Source organism: Nomascus leucogenys, chromosome 11 (assembly GCF_006542625.1).
Source record: "Nomascus leucogenys isolate Asia chromosome 11, Asia_NLE_v1, whole genome shotgun sequence".
In the NCBI taxonomy this organism is placed as follows: Eukaryota; Metazoa; Chordata; class Mammalia; order Primates; family Hylobatidae; genus Nomascus; species Nomascus leucogenys.
In genome coordinates, this window is record NC_044391.1 from 116,495,138 (window position 1) to 116,515,299 (window position 20,162).

The following is a 20,162-nucleotide window of genomic DNA, read 5'->3' on the forward strand; positions in this document are numbered from 1 at the left end:
ATCTTACAGAAACCAAGGGCAGGCGTCTAAGCTGGCTAAGCTCCCCGGGAATTGGTGCTAGGACAGGGAGCGCCAACAGCTACTGAAGCTGCTGTCAGGGGCCTTGGGTGGGCGGGGACATCTCTGCTTACCCTGCGTTTCTGCTCCGCACACATCACTTCAGTAGTGCATGGCCAGTAGTGGCCACTACAAACCACGTGACCTTGCAGTACCAGAGCTTTCAATGATCCTCTTTCCAGACTGCTTAAAGTCAAACCCTTATTTGATTGTCTCAATTTATCATTTCCATCTAGTGAGGCCATAAAAGTCAGAGGTTTCTGTTCAGCCTGTGGATTGGCTGTCGTTAGCTCAGGTGGACACATATTGGTCCAATCAGCTGTGGCTGGGGAGGTGGAGTCACATGCTTTAGATTCTAGCTCTGCAGGGCAGCAAGGCCGTGCACTGGGACCCCCCCAGCAGTGAGTGTGGCTTCGTAGTTCTTACAACTACAAATGTTCATGCACAGATGACATCACATCAAGTGGCTGTTTCATGATTTATGACCCTTCCTCTGCTGTTAGCTTTAGTTTATCACCCCTTTCAGCTTGGGGATGGCTACAAGTAAAACTATGAACATTTTTGGGCATACATCTTCCTTTTCATCTTCCAGATTATATAAAATAATCTTTAAATTACAGAGAGATTACATTCTTTGAGCACCTCCAGAACAGAAAACATAACCTTGCAATTTTTTCTTGTTGTCTAAAAAATGTCTGTATTTGCTAGAGATTTCTACTGAAGAAGCTATGGGCAAAATAATAGGATGTGATACGTGGGATCTGCTTCAAAGCACTCTAGGAAAAAAATTAGGGGGTGCTGAAAGCTGAAGCAAGATTGGTGAAATCTCTCGCAAATACACTTTTTAAACAATAGAAAAGTGCAAGGTTATGTTTTCCGTTCTGGAGGTGCTCAGAGAATGTAATCTCTATGGAATTTAAGATGATTTTATATTTTATATATACTGCTGGAGCTGATGATGGGTGCGTGAGATTTATGATACACTATTGCCTCTGTTTTGTGGTTTATGTCCTACTTCCTTTCTCTTTCTGTCCCCTCTGGATTTTTTTGTTGTTAGTCCCCATGTTTCCTCTAGACATGTGGTACTCATATACTGCCCTGTGATTCCCCCCAATTTTTCTCAGGTTCGGTTACCCCTGACATCTGCCTCATAGGTTCCTTTTCCTTCCTTACCTAAAAACTCAAGTCCATTTGTCTATCTACCTATTCAGTAATTCATTCACATAAAAAAAAGTGAGCCTATGTATTGCTCAAGACATGAAAAATGTTGCAAAATATAGTGACATTCATTGTTTTAGATGTTACTAGACAGCTCTTAAGAGGAATGAAATCACAACTTATTTTGCACCCTGAGATAAAAGCCAGCTCCCCAGTGCAACACTCAGGAATAACTGTCTTTCAGCAGAGGAGCCAAATGCCCTCTGGCGGGGGGTGGTGGGGCCAGTGTGCCAGAGTGTAGGGTGCAGCTGCAGGCAGAGCCCAGGAGGGGCCCTCCTCCCTCCATGCCCACCTCCTCCTCACTGCCTTTTTGCTAACGGCTTTCAGCCTTTTGGGATTTAGAATTGGAAGCTACATTCTGAGGTCGTATTTATTTAGTTAAATGAAAATTGTATATATTAAAATCCTTGGGATTTTTGTAATCATTAAAGCATCAAAGAGACTCGAGTGCTCCAGAAAATGAACATTTCATATTCATGCTAAAAAAGCAAAAATCTAATGCAATGGCTTAATTTTCTATTCATTTCCCAAAACAGTAAATTGTCAGTTATGTGAGCTAAGTTAAATTACAGGGCGATCATTCTGAGGTCTTTCTGAGTTTGTTTAATGTTAAAAAACAAACTCAAGGAGGTTTTTTTGTTTTTGAGATGGAGTCTCGTGTCATCCACGCTGGAGTGCAGTGGTGCAATCTCGGCTCACTGCAACCTCTGCCTGCCGGGTTCAAGAGATTCTCCTGCCTCAGCCTCCTGAGTAGCTGGGACTACAGGTGCCCGCCACCACACCTGGCTAAGTTTTGTATTTTTAGTAGAGACAGGGTTTCACCATGTTGGGCAGGCTGGTTTTGAACTCCTGACCTCAGGTGATCCACCCGCCTTGGCCTCCCAAAGTGCTGGTATTACAGGCGTGAGCCACCGTGCCTGGCCACAAAGAGGTTCTCGAGACCTGTTGGTCTTGGGAAATTGGAGTGCTCGTAGGTGTAGCTGCACAACCCTACTGCTTACCTGTGTCTGAGAGGGGTTGGGACTTTCGTGGAGCTCCCTGGCACCCTCTGTGTGCCTCTGCCTTTGCATTCTTCACCTTGGATTATAACTGCATCTTTATTTGTTTCTCTGTCACTAGACTGTGAGCTTCTGTGGGAGGACAGGGATTCTGTATTTTTCAATGCCTGGAATGCGATTGGGCTTCCATAAATATCAGTTGAATGAATGACAACATATATATATGTATTTTTTTCCTTAAAAGAAACTCCCTATGTTCTTCCTCAGAGATTCTTCCTTACATAAACCCCTAGATGGGCTCATTCTTCAGCCTGGCTCTGAAGACCTGAGGAGAAAGTAAACACTTCAAAGAAACTGCCCCACAGGGACTCCGAACCCCCAAGTAATTCACCCTGAAAGGAGCATCTACTCCAGAATGGGGGCATCTGGATTCAGGTCACCCAAAATATGCCTTTGCCGTCAGCTACCGCCACTCCAGAAACAGGATTGTTACCTTTAAACGAGGACAATTCAGTGCTTGGTTTTTTTCAACATAACTGCTTAAGGATTTTTTTTTCTTTTTTCTTTTTAGAGGCAGGGTCTTGCTCTGTTGCCCAGGCTAGAGTGCAGTGGTGCCATCATAGCTCACTGTACCCTCGAATTCTTGGGCTCAAGTGATCCTCCTGCCACCACCTCCTGAGTAGCTAGCATGGGTGTGCACCACCATACCCAGCTAATTTTAAAAAACATTTTTGTAGAGATGAGGTCTTGCTATGTTGCCCAGACTGGTCTTGAACTCCCGGCCTCAGGTGATCCTCCTGCCTCAGCCTCCCAAAGTGCTGGGATTACAGGCATTAGCCACCACGACCAGCCTGTTTAAGGATGTCTAAGCATAAGCTTATAATGAAAAACCCACAATAATTAATCCAACTTGGCATCTACTGTGAGCACAGCAGCTCAGCAACAAGTTTATTTTGCAGCTAGCAGGGTAACAGGGTAGGGCATGGCTACGTGTTCAGGTCAACTTCCTTTGTCATGGTTGATTGGTTTGTCTTTATGAGGGGTGGGTGGGGTGGGGGAAAGCGAAGCAGAAGTAGTAACATGGAGTGGGTGCAGCCTCCCTGTAGAACCTGGTTACGAGAACTCGGGGCAGTTCACCTGGTCTGTGACCGTCATTTTCTTGACATCAATGTTATTAGCAGTCAGGTTATTTTTTAGAGAGTCCACTGTTTCTGGAGGGAGATAAGAGTTTCTTGCCAAGATCCAAGCAAAATCCACGTGAAAAAGTTGGATGATGGTGGTACAGGAATACACGAGGGCATAGTTCTCATAGTCGGTGGCCAGGACCCAGTACGGTGCCGATGGCATAACTGAGAACCAGAGAGAGGCAGCATTATTGGAGGGAGAGGGCAAGAGAAATCTCAGGACAACACAAGAAGGCTGGCCCAGACGACCACCCACCAAGCCCCCCCACCTCTGATTTTGTTTATCAATCCAGAAACAGAAAGACCCTGGAAAGAAGTTTGGACGAAAGCTTAGACTGAGTGTTTCTGACTTACCCTTTCTAGCACTGTTGGTGCCCTGCTTGCCTGCCTGCCTCACTCACCCAGACAGAGAGACAGAGAGAGAGAGAGAGAGCGTTATAGTCATCACCCATCTGCACATTTCAGCTGCTCTGTGTATTCCCAGGTGGACTGAGAACTCTTAAGCCCAGAGTGATTTTGAAAAAATCTGTCTCCCACCTCTGCCAGCAGCGGCATCATGGCCCACCTGCACTCACCCAGGCCGGCACATTCTGCCTTCCTCTCGTGGTCCAGCTCTGAAGAATAAATTTACCCAGATACAATACAGAAAACTTCATGCGTCTCTCCTTATTTGAAAACTTTAACAGTCTCCTATTGTTTATGGAAGAAACTTCAAGCCGTCTAATGTGGCATTCAAGGCCCTTCCTAACCTCATGTCCCTCTCCATGTGCACTCCCAGGCTCTAGGCTTCTTTATTCAGGCCTTCTTCTTCTTCGTTTTTTGTTTTTTTTGTTTTTTGAGATGGAGTTTCGCTCTTGTCGCCCAGGCTGGAGTGCAATGGCGCAATCTCAGCTCACTGCAACCTCCACCTCCTGGGTTCAAGCGATTCTCCTGCCTCAGCATCCTGAGTAGTTGGGATTACAGGCACATGCCACTATGCCCAGCTAATTTTTTGTATCTTTAGTAGAGACAAGGTTTCACCATGTTGGCCAGGCTGGTCTTGAACTCCTGACTTCGTGATACGCCTGTATTCAGGCCTTCTTCTATGTTCCAGTTCCCTTCACTTGGAAATCCTTTTCCATAATCTCCCATACATCCTACAAGGCCTAACGCAAACATCTAATCCTTGTTATGCATGTAATAGTTAGCTTTCGCTCCAATTCCCGTCCCTGATCCCTACGGGAAAAATACTCAGTTGAGAGTTTGGAGACCTAGGTTTAGGTCCCAACTCTACTTCTAATGAGTTCAGTGACGGCCTGCGTCACTCAGCCTGCCTGCACTTTAGCTTGCTTCTTGATAAAAATAACAAGAGAAACTGTGTATAAAGCCCTTTACAGTTTACAGAGTGTGTTTATCTAGTTTATTTTCACGACACTGGGCAGTTATTTCTGGCTTGCACATGTGAAGTTAGTTGTCCATATTCATATGTGTGAGAAGAACTGTTTTCTCCTCCCAGCATTCCTTTCTTGGTCTATAAAATTAGAACTTCCTCTCCGCCCCCCTCTAGGAACTCGACTGGTGTGGGGTGGAGGAGTGGCAGGGGTGAGAAGTGGGAAGTGCAGGGAGTAATTTTTGTAGCTGATGACTTCAGTGTCTGCCCTGCAGGTGGGAAAGGGGCGTTCAAGCACTGTTCGTGTTAGAAAGCCTCACGGCTCTGGGTTGAACTCTCTAGTGTATCTTCATCGGAAATAAAACTAATGTTTGGTGCTTTCTCTATTGCCTGTGTCCCTTCCTCAGTTAGCTCAGAACCCAGAGGCAAATGCCTGTCATTAGATATCTCACAGGATCCCCAACAATGGGACTGGAAAGTGGCGGAAGCAGGATTCAAACTTGCCGTCACTCTTGTCATCTCTTGCTTCCTAGTTTCTGCGCCGTGCAGGTTGTTCTGCTAATATCTGCTAATTTTTCGGGCCCCAGTTTCCTTTGGCAAACAAGACTGGGTTGTGTTTTCTACAGCCCACACCCTGTGTGCACCTACTTGTGTTTCACCTATTGAAACGCTAGCTAGTTATAGTAAATTGCGGGGTCATGTGTCAGTATCCACACTGGGATGTGAGCTCCGTAAGTAACAAGGCCAGCTCTGCCTGGCTCATCATGGCAACCCTAGTGCATGACATGCAGTAAGTGTTTGACAGATAATTATGTGCTGAGTGATTATAGATGACACTCAGGTGTCTCAGGAATTCTCCAAGCCGGGGCGCTAGCCTTCAGTCTGCATATTTCCTGTCCCTGAATCCTCCTGGGAAAAGTGGATACTTACACCAGGAAAACTTAACTTCCAGCTTGGCAGGCTCTGTGAGGTTAACTGGGGTGGCTTCACCTTCAATTTGATTCACAGTTCCATCAGCTCTGCAGTGAGTAAAAAAAAGAAAAAATACAAAAAACAAAAAAGAAAAGAGAAAAGAAAAACAACTCATTGAGGGCTGATAAGCAATGAAAGGCAAGATTTGTGCCACTAAGGACCGTGGCAGCCAACACCGTGATTTCTGGTAAGAGAGGCTCTGAAAGGCAGGCTAGACCCTAGCTCCATGGCCTGCCCTTTCCCTTGTGACTGTCTCTGAGGCAAGCAGGGGAAGAGAGCAGCGGGGTGATAAGAAGCCACAATTGACAAGCTCCAGGACGGAACAGTATGTTAGGCCCTTGCACTTCAACACTATCTCTGACTATCTGCAATGGCCTGAAAGACCAATTCCTGCTCCCAGACTCCAAAGAAAGGGAGAAAAGAGAATGGAAAAACAACTCAACACACAAAGAAGGTTCATTTTTTTTTTTTTTTTTTTTTGGAGATGGAGTCTTGCTCTGTCCCCCAGGCTGGAGTGCGGTGGTGCGATCTCGGCTTACTGCAACCTCTGCCTCCCGGGTTCAAGCAATTCTCCTCCCTCAGCCTCCCCAGGAGCTGAGATTACAGGCATGCACCACCACGCCTGGCTAATTTTTTATATCTTTAGTAGAGATGGGGTTTCACCGTGTTAGCCAGGCTGGTCTCAAACTCCTGACCTCAGGCAATCTACCTGTCTCAGCCTCCCAAAGTGCTGGGATTACGGGTGTGAGCCGCTGCGCCTGGCAGATTCACTTCTTTTTAAAACGAGAAGGGCCAAAGGAACAGATGAGGATGGACTTGATCACTGAAAATAATGCAAAACAGGGAGACACAAAAGCGTTTCCCTTCTTTGGGCCTTAGTGATATCATGTGACATCGCCTGTCCCATCAAGGGGCCTGAGTCGGGAGACTCCTTCCAGTTCAGCAAGCCTCTGAGTGAGTGTGGGGGATTTCAATGTAGGCCAAGTAAAAGGAGGCAGTGAAGAAACATTTACTTTATCTCAGTGATTCTCAGGTATGCCCAGATTTCAGAGACATTAAATGTGAAGAAATACATATCTCACAATTGATGCCACCTGACAATTAGCAGTGTCATTCCTTTCTTAGTGGCATATAACGCAGTGGTGTGTCTTAAAAGCTGGGGGCTTAGATTGGATGCAATACTTTCACCTCTTTGAATGAGCCTACTATCTAGATGACTCCCAATGGCCCCATGAACTTGGGAGAAGGGGAAAGGTGTGGAGATGGAGGCACCAAAGGGAGGGTGCTAAGGCATCAGGGTGCTCTTCCTAGGAAGCCAACAGAGAGAGGATGTCTGATTATCAATCCTCAAGGCAGAGCAGGGAGGCCAACTGAAATTAGAGCAGTCGTATGTGTTAGAAAGTCAGTAGGTTGGCCGGGCGTGGTGGCTCACGCCTGTAATCCCAGCACTTTGGGAGGCCAAGGGGGGCGGATCACGAGGTCAGGAGATCAAGACCAGCCTGGCTAAGATGGTGAAACCCCGTCTCTACTAAAATACAATTTAAAAAAAAAAGCAAGTCAGTAGGTTAATGCTATGGTTAGTGGTGACGGATGTCCTAGAAACAGGACAATGAGCAACAGGCCAGGGATTCTGGGAACTGTGCTCTGATGTTCCCAAGTATGTTCTCTGTTTATCACCATGTAAAGTTGGAGACCATGCCCTCCTCTCTCATCTGCATCTCAGACAGCTGGGGAAGATGGTCTGTTTCTATCTGCATATGTTAACTTAGCAACAAACCAGTCTCCTCCCAACAGACTCTACCCTTTTCACCGTCAGTTGCATTTTGCTCCAGAACGGTTTTCAGGACACCAGTCTCTGACCATGAAGTCACAACGTGTTCATGGAAAAACTGCATTTGTATTTTCAAGAGTGGAAGGTGGGTAGGAAGGAGCTCTTCCTGGCGCTCTTTTTCAGTTTATATTTGCTTTCCAAAGCGCAACTTTTTGGATTAATTATTGTGTTAGAAGCCCTCAGTAATAGAAATGTACACTTCTACAGGATATCCTGTTTACATAACCTAGAGTGGGAATATTGTGTATGTGATTCTTGCTTAATAAGAAAAGGAGCTTTCTGATAGACTAAGCTGCCCAGAGATGGGATGAACTGTCCTGGAAGGTGATGAGCTCCCAGTTCCTGGAAGTGTTTGAACAAAGCTGGATGCTTCTGTCAGCAGATGGTGTCGAAGCGGCTTCTCTCCCAGGCTGGAGGTCAGAGGAGATGGTCTTGATGTTCTTTGCTACCAGAGTATCTATTTTGCAGTGAGGGCAGGAGCCCTGTCAGTTTGTGCCCCGCAGGTGGTCATGGAAACGCATAAGTGGATCCTAGCCCTTGCCATCCTTGCCTGCCAAACGCTTTCCTCTCAATTCCTGCTAGGAGCAGGCAGTCCCGACCCAGCAAGGTTCCCATCCTCCCTGACCCAGGCTGCCGGACACCCAGTCACTCTGGGTCAGCACTCCGCAGGCCTGGCCCCGGACGCCCACAGCCACTCACCTCAACTCCTGGTTTAACACTTTGATCTTTCCGTTTTCCATTAGTGAGTAGTTGGCCTGGATGCAGCGTCCATTCTCAAAGATTGTTGGGATCTTCTCAATTTCGTACCATCTTCCGAGATACTGCAGAGACAACAAGCAGAGCAAAACCCTGTGGTTCTCTGGGGACCTGCAACCTCTTCCCCACTGTCGTGCAGACGCAGAGCCCTGTCCTGGGGAAGCCACACAAAATGGGCCTCATTGTTCCCAGTGGCAACTGGGCAAGAGATTGATTGCAATGAGAATCCGTGACTAGGATAGGATGTGCGGGCGGGGGGTGAATGCTGAGTAAAGGGCTCTTTTCAGTGCCCACTTCAGCCAAAATCGCTGTGACATTCTAGACTCTGTAAAAAAAAGGGGATGATGGGAAATACCTTTCACCTGAAACAGTGCACGATTCTACAAGTCATCTTTGAATCTTGTGCAAAGTCAGATGTGTTCGCTGTAGGGAGGTAGGACTCCAGAGTGCACCAAACTTTCCTCATCTGACCCTGAGGAGGGATTTGGTCACCAAGGCTTTGGGGAGGTGGTGGGGATTTGAAGGATCTGTATCATGCTTTCTTCAGAGGCCTGCGCTCAGTCCAGACTTCAGGTGTATACAGTTAGCTTTAGAGGAAGCTGCCACTGTGTGGGGAAGGTCAAGGGAAGCAGGTCCTCCTAGGCTGCCTGGCACATGTTGCAGGGAGACCATACCAGTTTACAACCTCTGCGGAGGGCAGTTTGGCAATATCTAGCAAAGCTAAAAATACATATTATACTCTTTGGCCCAGCAATTTCACTTCTGGGAATGCATCCTCCTGATATAAAAAATGATGTATGTGTAAAGTTATTCATTACAGCACCGTTTGTAATAATACAAGATAGGAAACAGCCTATGTGAGTATTAGTAGGGGGCTGGGTGAGTAAACGATGGCATATCCAGACAATGGAATTTTACTTTCTCTTTTCAAAAGAGTGGTATGCAGTGATTTCTCATATTTAATGACAAAAGAGTCAGGTACAAAATAGTGTATATATTAAGGTACCTTTTGTGTAAAAATGGAGAAAATGGTTATTACGTTGGTTTTCTGTGGCTGCTATAATAAATTACCACAAGCTTCAAACAGCACAGATTGATTATCTTGCAGTTGTGTAAGTCAGAAGTCTGACAGATCTCACTGGGCTGAACTCCAAGTGTTGGCTGTGTTTCCCTCTGGGAGCTCTAGGGAGGATCAGTTTCCTTGCCTTTGCCAAGTTCTACAGGCCGCCTACATTCCTTGGCTTGGGGCTTCCTCTATTTTCAAAACCAGCAAAAGGAAGTCAGATCCTTCTCACATAGCACCTCTCTGACTCTTATGCCATCATCAAACCTCTCTCTCTGACCACAGCTGGGAAAGATTCTCTGCTTTTAAGGATTTATGTGATTAGATTGAGTTCCCCTGGATAATCAAGGCTAATCCGGCCATCTCAAGGCTCATAACTTCGATCACATTTGCAAAAGCCCTTTTCCCATGCAAAGTAACATTCACAGGGTTAGGGCGTGGACACCTTGGGAAGCCACTCTTTTGCTTACCACAGTCATTATGTATTTGCTTGTATATGTATATATTATCTGTAAAATTACATAATACATGGTTTTTACTAGTTGCTACTGGGGAGGGAAACTGAGGTACAGAGGTGAGAGGGAAACTTTATGTGGTGTATTCTTTCACACCTTTAGGATTTTGAACAATGTAAATATATTCACGTAGTTAAAATACTAATTAAAAAAAATTTTTTTTGAGATGGAGTCTCACTGTGTCACCAGAGTGGAGTGCAGTGGTACAATCTCGGCTCACTGCAACCTCTGCCTCCCGGGTGCAAGCGATTCTCCTGCCTCAGCCTCCTGAGTAGCTGGGATTACAGGCGCCTGCTGCCATGCCTGGCTAATTTTTGTATTTTTACTAGAGACGGGGTTACACCATGTTGGCCAGGATGATCTTGATCTCCTGACCTCGTGATCCACCCGCCTCAGCCTCCCAAAGTGCTGGGATTACAGGCGTGAGCCACCTCGCCCGGCCTCTTTTAGAAATTTAAAAACAAAAAGAGATGCGCTCACTTTCAGAGTCAGAACTGAAAAGAGAGGATGCTGCAAACAGGTGAGTATTGCTTCAGCCATGGCTTTCCGCTCAAACGCACGCCACATTCATGACCATAAAGTTCTACTCACTTATTAAAGCACAGCTTTCAATTAAAGCCACTGAACTTAACATTCATTTAAAGTACCAAAGAATAAGGTTAGAGGTTAACTGGTTTCATAGACATTCTCGGAAGAAGCTCCATTTTCTACAGTGCATTCAAATGTGTTCTGTTTCTGTTAAAGTGAGTTTCATGTCCCACAGTAAAAACCAAGGAAGCATGATTTTTCAGAAAAGAGGAAACTCAGAGCTTCCTTATGATCTCATATTATTTTTGCAAAGGCTTCTTAATCTTTTCAGATCTCCGGTCAGTATTGAAAAAGAATCCTAGAAAAGAAGAGGTAAAACTCTATTTGCAGATGACATATAAAATATCCTAAGAAATCTAAAACAGAGACAAAACCAAAAACTGTTAGATCTAATGAGTTTAGCAAGGTTACAAGATACAAGATGAATATTCAAAAATCAAATATATTTCTCGCCCGGACACAGTGGCTCCTGCCTGTAATCCCAGGACTTTGGGAGGCCGAGGCGGGTGGATCACTTGAGGTCAGGAGTTCAAGACCAGCGTAGCCAACATGGTGAGACCCTGTCTCTATAAAAAATTTAAAAATTAGCCGGGCATGGTAGCGCGCACCTATAATACCAGCTACTTGGCAGGCTGAGGCAGGATAATCTCTTGAGCCTGGGAGGCAGAGGTTGCAGTGAGCTGCGATGGTGCCATTATACTCCAGTCTGGGTAACAGAGCAAGACTCTGTCACACATACACACAAAAAATATACATATATAAATGTATTTCTCTACTTGCAATGAACAATTTGCAGATGAAATTAAGAAAATTCCATTTAAAAGGCCGGGCACGGTGGCTTGCTCACGCCTGTAATCCTAGCACTTTGGGAGGCCGAGGCAGGTGGATTGCCTGAGCTCAGGAGTTCGAGACCAGCCTGGGCAACACGGTGAAACCCCGTCTCTACTAAAATACAAGAAAACTTTGCCGGGTGTGGCAGCGTGTGCCTGTAGTCCCAGCTACTTGGGAGGCTGAGACAGGAGAATTGCTTGAACCCGGGAGGCAGAGGTTGCAGTGAGCCAAGATGGTGACACTGCACTCCAGCCTGGGTGACAAAGCGAGACTCCGTCTCAAAAAAAAAAAAAAAAAGAAAGAAAAAAAGAAAATTCCATTTACAATAACATCAAAAGAATAAAATATTTGGGAATAAATTTAACCAAAGAAACATAAATTTAACCAAAGAAACTCTGAAAACTACAAAGTATTGTTGAAAGAAATTAAAGATGACCTAATTCAATGGAAAGATACACTATGCTGATCAGTTAGAAGACTTAATATTGTTAAGATCAATACTCCCCAAATTGATCTTCAGATTTAATGCAATCTGTATCAAATTCCAACTGGAGTATTTGCAGAAAATGACACGCTGATCCTAAAATTCATATGAAAATGTCAGGGACACGGAATAGCCAGAAGAACAAAGTTGGAGGACTCATGTGTTCTTATTTCAAAGCTTACCTCAAGGCTTTGATTACCACAAAGCTATAGTAATCAAGACTGTGTGGTACTGGCATAAGTATAGACATATAGATCAATAGAACTGAGAGAGCAAAAATAAACTCTCACATATACAGTCAATTGATTTCCCATAAGGATTTCCTGCAAGAATATTATTTGGTAATGAAAGGGGATATAGTATTGATACATGCTACAATGTGGATGAACCTTGAAAACGTTTAGTAAACCAGTCACAAAAGACCACATACAGTATGATTTCATTTTTATCAAATGTGCAGAATAGGCAAATTCGGAGACAGAAAGTAGATTAGTGGTTGCCTGGGGCTGGAAGTGCTGGAGGGGAGATGGGGACTCTGTGAATGGATGTGAGGTTTCTTTTCGGAACAGTGAAATGTTCTAAATCGATTGTGGTGGTGATGGTTGCGTAACTCTGTGATGATACTAACAACAATTGAAAGTGAAAAGCTACTTTAAACGAGTGAATTACATGGTATACAAATTATATCTCAATAAAGCTGCTATTTTTTAAATCCCGCTTGAATTCTCAAAGGACTTTTATAAATACAGATCAGTTATCATTTCCAAAGTGCTTTGGGATTTGTATCCAAAAGTGAAAATATAACTCAGATTCCTTGGATCTTTTCTTTAAAGCCTCTCTGTGGTCTATCAGAGTTACCTGAATAAAGGGATCAGCCCGTAAGTGGAGCAAGTCAGTGTAGACTTTAGTGTACTCTGTGGCCTCTTCCTACCGCACCTGTATCTCCTGATCCCATTGATGGTGCTCCTTCTCCCACCCAGCATCCCCTCAGAGGTCCCAACACTCATTCACCTTGAGGTGCGAGTGTATGACAACAACTTCGATGTTACTGTTACCATTCTTCAAAGAGACCCAAACCTTCTCCTAAGGAGGGGAAGTCTTAAGGGTGAGATTCCAGGCTTGAGTAGCAACAGTGGGAGCCTGTGAGTTCTGTCCTCCAATAGCTGCCTCTTTCTGCCGCCCTCTTCCTTCCCCTCCCCCTAAACCCCAGGAAGAAAGACCATCTATGGAGGGGCTTGTTGTATTGATGACATTTTAGCTCAGGTACCAAGAAAGCCCCCTGGGGAATTTTGGGCTTTCCTGGGCCCTGTTTGAGTGACCTTTGGGTGCCCTGCACTGCTGAGAAGCCTGGTTTTGAATGCTACTTGCATTTACCAGCTGTGTGAGCTGGGGAGGGAGATTCCAGTGCTCCATCTGTAGAACAGGGATAATAGCTCTGCAGCAGCTATTGTGGTTCCCTGGTCCTGTATCCCCTCAGTCCACCTCTGAGTTCACCAGAGCCATGGTAGGCAATTTCCAGACACCGCCAGCTTCCCACCTGAGAGCCTGTGTCTCTCCTCTGCCAGGGGGCTTGGCTAGAGCCATGGATGCTCCCATGGCCTGCTGGCAGCAGCTGTGGGGCAATCAGAGGGGCAGGCTCCACCTGTCCTCAGAGGGAGCCCAGTGTGACTGACCCTGACGGCCCAGGGCGACAGCTCAGGAACGCACCCTTTATTGCTTCTGTGCTGTCTCCGACTCACCTTCTCACCTGCTCTCGTGCGTCCTGGGATCATCCCAAACCTCCCTGCCTGCAGTCTTTGTCTCAGCAAATGTCTGCTTTGGGGAAAACCCAAATAAGATAAATACTTGTCCCAAGGTGTGCAGTGGAAATTAAAGCGGCATAATTAAATTGAACCTTGTAGAATGCTTGAACCTTGTAGAATGCTTATTCACATTGGAGGCAGCAAAACAAATGGGAGGTTCGCCTTTTACCTTATTCACGTCAAAATTCTCCTGCACCGGAGGCGTGGGGCACTTCCCAAGATGAAATGCTTGTCCCTCTGCCACACTGAAGAGGCCAGCCAGTGCAGGCAGCAGCAGCAGCAGCACCACCATCTTGGGGCTGGGCGGCTGGAGAAGGGACCTGGAGTTGGGGGAACGCAAAGCAGCTGGGGTTGTCATTCTGAGTCTTCTAAGGCCACGCAATCATGAAGCAAGTGTCCTGTGCCCACGGGCCCCTCTGTGGGCGGTCCCTCCTCTTCTCTCCCCAGCCCATGCGAACCCTCCTCCTGCAGGGGAACACCTGCCTGTCTGTGCTGCTGTGAGGCCTTCCTCAGAGCCTCTGCACCTCCATGAGGGCACTCTCTGCCTGGTATTCCGGTTCGTTGGATTGATTTTGCACCCCTCTCCCACCTAACTATGCATCTCCCAGGATGGGCACTATGTCTAGTTCTCAGAATCACCCACGGACCTCAAAGTGTCGGCTCAGTAGATACTTGTCAGATGAACAGAAACAATGTGGAGGGGGCTGTGTAAAGCGGGGGACGTGGAGGGGCTGTGTAAAGCGGGGATGTGGGGGGGTGGGGGGGAGGGGGGCTGTGTAAGCGGGGGACGTGGAGGGGCTGTGTAAAGCGGGGACGTGGAGGGCTGTGTAAAGCGGGGACGTGGGTGGAGGGGGCTGTGTAAAGCGGGGGACGTGGAGGGGGCTGTGTAAAGCGGGGGACGTGGAGGGGTGTGGGGGGACGTGGAGGGCTGTGTAAAGCGGGGGACGTGGAAGAGGCTGTGTAAAGCGGGGGACGTGGAGGGGGCTGTGTAAAGCGGGGGACGTGGAGGGGGCTGTGTAAAGCGGGGGATTAAAGCCTCCAAGCGAACCACGGAAGACACAAAACCAAATCAAACATTGCCCAACACTTAGTGTCCCCTGAGATTCTTCGGGGAGATGCCTCTCTGACGCCACCCGTCCCCCGCCCTCGTCTTGCTGGCTGTTCTACCAACCCAGAGTGCGCTTGGAAACCTTAACAGGGAGCGGCCTGCTGCGGGCTCCAGGGTCACCCCAGCCAGGTTCAAATTGTGACTCTGCCCCATACTAAGCATAACTGTGTCCGATTTATGCCTTAGCTTCTTTGTCTAGTAAATGGGAATAATTATCATTCCTAGCTCATGAATTTTTGTGAGAATTAAGTGAGATAATATACAGAGAGTACTTAGAGGAGTGTCTGATACAGAGCAAATGCTCAATAAACACTAGTTATTGTTATTATCAAAAGCAGAAAGATGATGGTATTTCCCAGGTTTCTTCTTTCTTTTCTTTTCTTCTTTCCTTTTTTTTTTTTTTGACATTCTGTTGAGGGTTTTTGTTTTGTTTTGTTTTATTTTGAGATGGAGTCTCACTCTGTCACCCAGGCTGGGTGCAGTGGCACCATCTCGGCTCACTGCAACCTCTGTCTCCCGGGTTCAAGTGATTCCCCTGCCTCAGCCTCCAGAGTAGCTAGGATTACAGGCGTGCACCACAACTCCCGGCTAATTTTTGTATTTTTAGTAGAGACAGGGTTTTACCATGTTGGCCATGCTGGTCTCAAACTCCTGACCTCAGGGATCCACCCGCCTTGGCCTCCCAAAGTGCTGGAATTACAGGCCCGAGCCACCGCACCCGGCCTGTTGAGGGTATTTTTCATAGATGAAGTTCATTAAATCAGAGAAGGACTGTCAGCTGATGTGTAACTGTGCAACAAGCATTTCAACCCCAAGAGTCCTTTGGCAGCAGAAGCTGGCTTTGAAGGGGGGCAGCAAAGCAGGGAGACAGAGGCTGCAGAACCGTGTGCAGGTTCTGGGCATCTGAAGCTCCCCCGTTTCCTTCACTGCCTCGCTGTCAGTTTGCTTCTTTCCTTGTGACTCCTTGCCTGTAGCTTGCACACGAGCTATTTCCAGCTCTCTGCATTTCTCCCCGTAATGATGATGACTGATGCAATGCAAGCGAAATGTTCTCAGATCTGAGCATTTCAAAGGATGTGTCATTACAGGAATAATTATAACTGCTTTATTATGAGTCTCTAAACCTCTAAATACCCTTTAATAATCAATAGCTTTTTTTTCCCTGGAGGTTTTGTTGCCTGGTTTTCAAAAGAACAGTTATGTAATGAGTGGAAGCTTGCCAGCTGGGGTTGCTGCGGGGTGGGGGGGGAGATGGTTGCCGAGGCCCCTTTGAGCAAGTCTGCAACGGGGCCACTTTCCTTCGTCTTTTAGGCTCCGTTTCTCATCAGTTCCACCACTGTGTAAACAAAACCTGTCTTTTAACCTTTTGGGGGATGATGAATTTATAGAAATGCAACCTAAACCCACACAAATTTGCATCCACTTTAAAGAGATCTTTAATTCTACTTAGTAGGCCCAAGCTCAAAGCCTGGCCCAGAGGATCAAACCTCAAAGACTGGCCACACACTACGCACATTCCACAAGGTCCCCACACTGGATAGGACCTTAGAGGTCATCTCTCTAGCCCTACTTCCAAGGTGTACAGATGGGGAAGCTGGGGCCTGGAAGGGGCAGAGAGCTGGGACTCGGGCTCCATCTCTCCCTCTCCTGTCCGCAGCACCCTGAACCTGCTTCTTCTGTGCACTGCCGTGGGCCTTTCAATAACCCCCCGCCTCTGTGACCTGATGACTCTCACCACCACATGACACTTACAACAAAAGTCAGTTGTACATCTTACTCTGACAAAATGTTCTCTTGTGAGCTGAAACAGATTCTTCACCTCAGTAGGAGGGTTTCAGAACAACCCCTTTGACTGCCTCTCTTCCAAAGATGTCTCTTGGTTACATTAGTTTTATTCCTGTGGTTAAAACTCCTTGTGAGGCCAGGCGCGGTGGCTCAAGCCTGTAATCCCAGCTGGGAGGCCGAGGCAGGTGGATCACCTGAGGTCAGGAGTTCGAGACCAGCCTGACCAACATGGAGAAACCCTGTCTCTACTAAAAATAAAAAAAATTAGCCGGGCATGGTGGTGCATGCCTGTAATCCCATGCCGCCTGTAATTACATGCATGCCTGTAATCGGGAGGCTGAGGCAGGAGAATTGCTTGAACCTGGGAAATGGAGGTTGTGGTGAGCTGAGATTGCACCATTGCACTCCAGCCTGGGCAACAAGAGCAAAACTCCATCTCAAAACAAACAAACAAACAACAACAAAAAAACTCCTTGTGAGAGAAAGGGCGGACAGCATCCATCATAGTTTTCGATGTCCTTTCATTCTAATTTACTCATTACTTATTGAGCATGTTATTAATGTGTACTTAAGACTTTGGGTAACATATGGATTATATACAACATATATTTTTGCATCTTCTTCTGATATCAATAGGAAGATTGTTCTAATGAGGAGTTTAAATACTTTACAAAATAAGTTTAATTTAAATATTATTTTTGGCCGGGCATGATGGCTAACGCCTGTAATCCCAACACTTTGGGAAGCCGAGGCGGGTGGATCACTTGAGGTTAGGAGTTTGAGACCAGCCTGGCCAACATGGTGAAACCCCATCTCTACTAAAAATACAAAAATTAGCTGGGTGTGGTGGCGCATGCCTGTAATCGCAGCACTTTGGGAGGCTGAGGTGGGTGGATCGCTTGAAGTCAAGAGTTCGAGACCAGCCTGGTCAACATGGCAAAACCCTGTCTCTACTAAAAATACAAAAAATTAGCCAGGTGTGGTAGCAGGTACCTGTAATCACAGCTACTCGGGAGGCTGATGCAGGATAATCGCTTGAATGTGGCAGAGGTTGCAGTAAGCCAAGATTGCACCATTGCACTCTATCTAGCTTGGGCAACAGAGCAAAAACTCCATCTCAAAAAAAACAAACAAAAACAAACAAACAAAAAATACAAAAAGTAGCTGGGCATGGTGGTGCAGTCCTGTAATCCCAGCTACTTGGGAGGCTGAGGCACAAGAATGGCTTGAACCTGGGAGGCAGAGGCTGTAGTAAGCCGAGATCGCGCCACTGCACTCCAGCCTGGGTGACAGAGTGAGACTCCATCTCAAAAAAATAAAACAAAACATGATTTTTAACAGAATATGAGGTAATTAAAAAGCAATCCTACTAAGGTTACAGTGCATCCACCTTGGGCCTGGCACTAGCTGGAAATCATTGCTCCACTTGCATTAAGCTTCCCAGTGGAGAAGCCCTGGTCTCAGGGTTTTAAGGGTGCTATGCACTCAGTCTCCACAGCACCTCCTCTGGAGGCGAGCTCTGCTGACACTCTCTTTGTACCAACGAGGTGAATTTGCCCGGGTTGCTTCCTGGTAAACTACGAAGCCACAGTGTAAGCCTAGGCCTGGGGACAGGCTAGAATGGAAGCCTAGGTCTCCCTCAAGCCCGCACTCTTAGTGCCTGGGGACACAGCCCCTGACCTCAAAGATCTGCAGAACGTGAAGGACTAGATTTTGAAATTTCACCTCATAAAATAAAATAGGTTCCAATAAGTCATTAGGTCTCAAAGACTCATTTAGCCATTAAATATAACAAGACACGTATCTCCCAAACACAATATTTTATGCCATATTGTTAAATGCATTTTCTATTCACACTATTAATTCCACTTTCCAGATTATTTTACTGTGATGCACAGTTGGACAGCTCGCTGAGAATTCACCTAGTACGGCGTTTGTGCATGGAAAAATTCCTCGTTGTCCAGTTTGGAGGGGTAAGCAAAAGACCCTGGGATGAGTTCACACTGGGTTTGGTTTTATCTTAGGCGTTTTGCTAGTGTATCTGAACCTCAGCTTTATCACTGGAAAAATGGCTCTGATAATACCTACCTTGTACATTTGTTTGAGGAAAAATGAGAACAAGTCTAAAGCTACCGGCACAAGCTCTCAATCAGTGGTAATTATATGTAGTTGAAATGGGGCAATGGTGAGTCTAGACCGTTTCTATTTTAGATATTATTATCATAAATGAAAAGCTTAAAACTACAGTACATACCTTTTCTTTCAAGATGAAGGCAGTCTCCAGATGCAGAAGCAGCCGATTCGAGATGCCTGTCTTGGTGACTGGCCTCTCCCAACCTATTTTATAAGCTTCTTCAGGTCTCTGATGTTGACTTTTCCTGCATGCCACGGCCCCCGCCCCCATCCCGTCAGGAGGGCTGGCCTAAAAGCTTAGTTTGTATCGAAACACAAAGATGGGATGTTGTATCCATTCTCCTCCCACAATTTCCTTCACAGCTGCTCCCTGAAGAAGAAATGAGATATTGTTTTCGTGTGTGTGAGTGTGTGTGTGTGTGAGTGTGAGTGTGAGTGTGCACGCAAGAAAGAGAGTATATGTGAGAGAAAGACAAAGTATATTTTCATCCAAAACATTTTTTTTTTTTTGCTATGTGGATTTTCTAATTTAATTTTTTTGGTCAGAATGCACTTTTAAGTTCCAGCAGGACGTGTTGCATCATGTTTTCAAACATCTGGTATTTATTTTTCATTTTTGTGTAAATGAAAAATCAACAAGCTCATTTCCTGAAGTGGAACATGGAGTTCCTGACTCCACTAATGGGAGTCAGGTAATGGAGCGAGGGTTATGAGTCCACGCTGGCTTTCTCCATGATCCTGGGCGGCCCTCTAACTTCTCGGAGCCACAGTCTCCTCGTTGTAAGTAGGGGCTGTCATTCTTTCTCCACCAGAGCCCGATGTGTAGGGGAGATACCAGTTCTCTAACAACTGGGGCTAAAACTTGAGAACGCAGAAGACAGCTTCTGTCGCTCTGTTCTCTGTCCCTTTTATGACCCTTCCAGCCACATGTTCAAGACAGTCTGTCACTGCTTGGGGTTGGGGGCCGGGGGGTGGGGAGCGTGGACTTAAACCCAGGGGTGCTTTTGGTCCAGCCTTATCTTTCCTGGTGGAATGAACAACTTTGGCTCTTGTGAGTGAGATTCTATGTCTTCGTGAGAGGCAGGAGGTGTGTTTAGAGACATTTACATAAGGCAGTGCCTTCGTAGTAGACTTAGATTCCTAAATAAAATTCATTCTAAAATATGTAAGCAACAGAGATACATTTACAGCACTGAGCCTATTAACATGAAAACAACACCACAGATCCTTAACCTCCCAAACGTTGTGAGCTCTTTCTTTAACACGTTCTTCGCCTTTTCAGAAACAATAAATTCTTATCCCGCCCAGGGCCTGCCTCTTGCTGACCTCCTGTGCTGCCCTCCCCTAAGAGCTCTGCGTAGCTCCCTTCCTCACTCCAGGTCCCTGCTCAGATGACACTTTTCCCTAAAAGGCTTCCTGACCTTTCAAAAATAGCACTCTTGTCACCGTCCCTTTCCCTGCTTCATTA

General features: G+C 46.2%; 1 protein-coding gene across 1 annotated transcript; it reads right to left on the reverse strand.

Moving 5' to 3' along the window:
- Positions 1 to 3,183: 3,183 nt before the first annotated feature.
- APOD (apolipoprotein D) lies at positions 3,184 to 18,978 on the reverse strand. Its single transcript, XM_003280424.4, has 5 exons — positions 18,816 to 18,978; positions 13,838 to 13,988; positions 8,329 to 8,450; positions 5,757 to 5,845; positions 3,184 to 3,622 (listed from the first exon to the last, which is right to left on the reverse strand). Exons 2-5 carry the CDS (start codon positions 13,958 to 13,960, stop codon positions 3,387 to 3,389), a joined length of 570 nt encoding a protein of 189 aa, XP_003280472.2. The 5' UTR covers positions 13,961 to 13,988; positions 18,816 to 18,978; the 3' UTR covers positions 3,184 to 3,386.
- Positions 18,979 to 20,162: the final 1,184 nt, after the last annotated feature.